Source organism: Echinops telfairi, unplaced genomic scaffold (genome assembly GCF_000313985.2).
Source record: "Echinops telfairi isolate 266 unplaced genomic scaffold, ASM31398v2 ScPeMD7_23;HRSCAF=83, whole genome shotgun sequence".
In the NCBI taxonomy this organism is placed as follows: Eukaryota; Metazoa; Chordata; class Mammalia; order Afrosoricida; family Tenrecidae; genus Echinops; species Echinops telfairi.
Genome location: NW_022103920.1, coordinates 32,770,818 through 32,771,898, shown reverse-complemented (window position 1 = coordinate 32,771,898; position 1,081 = coordinate 32,770,818). Strand labels below are relative to the sequence as shown.

General features: G+C 58.2%; 1 protein-coding gene across 1 annotated transcript in view; it reads right to left on the bottom strand.

Annotated features, from left to right (window-relative positions):
• BMT2 (base methyltransferase of 25S rRNA 2 homolog) overlaps nt 1-234 on the bottom strand; it is a 58,298-nt gene extending 58,064 nt beyond the window's left edge. The window contains exon 1 of the mRNA XM_045288940.1: nt 44-234. Within this exon, the coding sequence (XP_045144875.1) occupies nt 44-234 (191 nt within the window). The remainder of the gene's footprint in view (nt 1-43) is intronic.
• Nucleotides 235-1,081: the final 847 nt, after the last annotated feature.

Here is a 1,081-nt window from a genome sequence, read left to right as displayed (position 1 = left end):
CGAGGAGGCAGTGGGGCTGGAACGGCGGCCTCGGAGGCTGCACTTTGCCAAGCGCACCAGCTGATTGGTGGAGAGCGGAGGGCTGGGCGGAAACGGAAAACAACAAGGGCCAATCGGAGGAGAGCGCCGACGGCGCACCGGGTTGTTTGGGAAGCGAGCAGCTGGAGGAGGCGGGGCTTGCAAACCGGGGGGCTCTGAGGCGGTGGGATAGCTGGGCGAAGGGCTGCTCGCCATCCCACTCCCCACCCCCTCCCCTGCAACTCTGCGCAGGCGTCGTGTGGCGACCGCTGGAGACGTGCCGCTGGCGACGCGCTTGCGCGGCCGAGTTTGCTGAGTTGGGGCTTCATTCGACTGCCCTGCTTGCTCACGTCTTCCAGTCTTCCCCTTTGCCCCCTACAAAGGCTGTAATCTGGTGCGACTTGGAGGGACCCTGGCTCTGCGCCCCTGCTGCGAAATGTGGCCTCCTCTTAGCTGCCTAGAGCCGGAGAAGCTCTCGTGAGAGGACAGCCGGAGCATTGATGCTTCCATTGGCCCTCGCACAGGGCTGTCTTCCAAGGCTGTTTCAATTCTCCGGAGGAAAACTTGCCGAGTGGGCCAGGGTCAAAGTGCCTTGTGCAAGTGCTGGACAAGTGACACACACCCCCCCACCCCTAATATGGGGGAAGGGCAGAGAGCCAAGCAATAGGAGATGCTAGGGACAGAGGACCCACAACAGGTGCCCTCCAAAGTTTATGGAAGTCCTGGTGTCATAGTCTTGGTCTATTTCATGTCAGAATTCGGTGCGCTTTTTAGGCTTGATTGAATGAACAGCAGCCCTGGTGGTGCAGTGGCTTAGTCTTGGGCTGCTCAGTGCAAGGTCAGCAGTCTGAAACCACCTAGCAGCTCTGCTGGAGAAAGATGAGGCTTTCTACCTCCTTAAAGAGTTACCGTCTGGGAAACCCACGGGTGCAGTTCTACTCTGTCCTGTATTGTCGCTATGAGTCGGAATCGACCCATTGCAGCAGTGAGTTTGGTTTTTTGTTAGATTGGGGTGTGCTTGAATGAATTTGGCAGCATGCTTCCCTTATGCCTCCATAGGTGG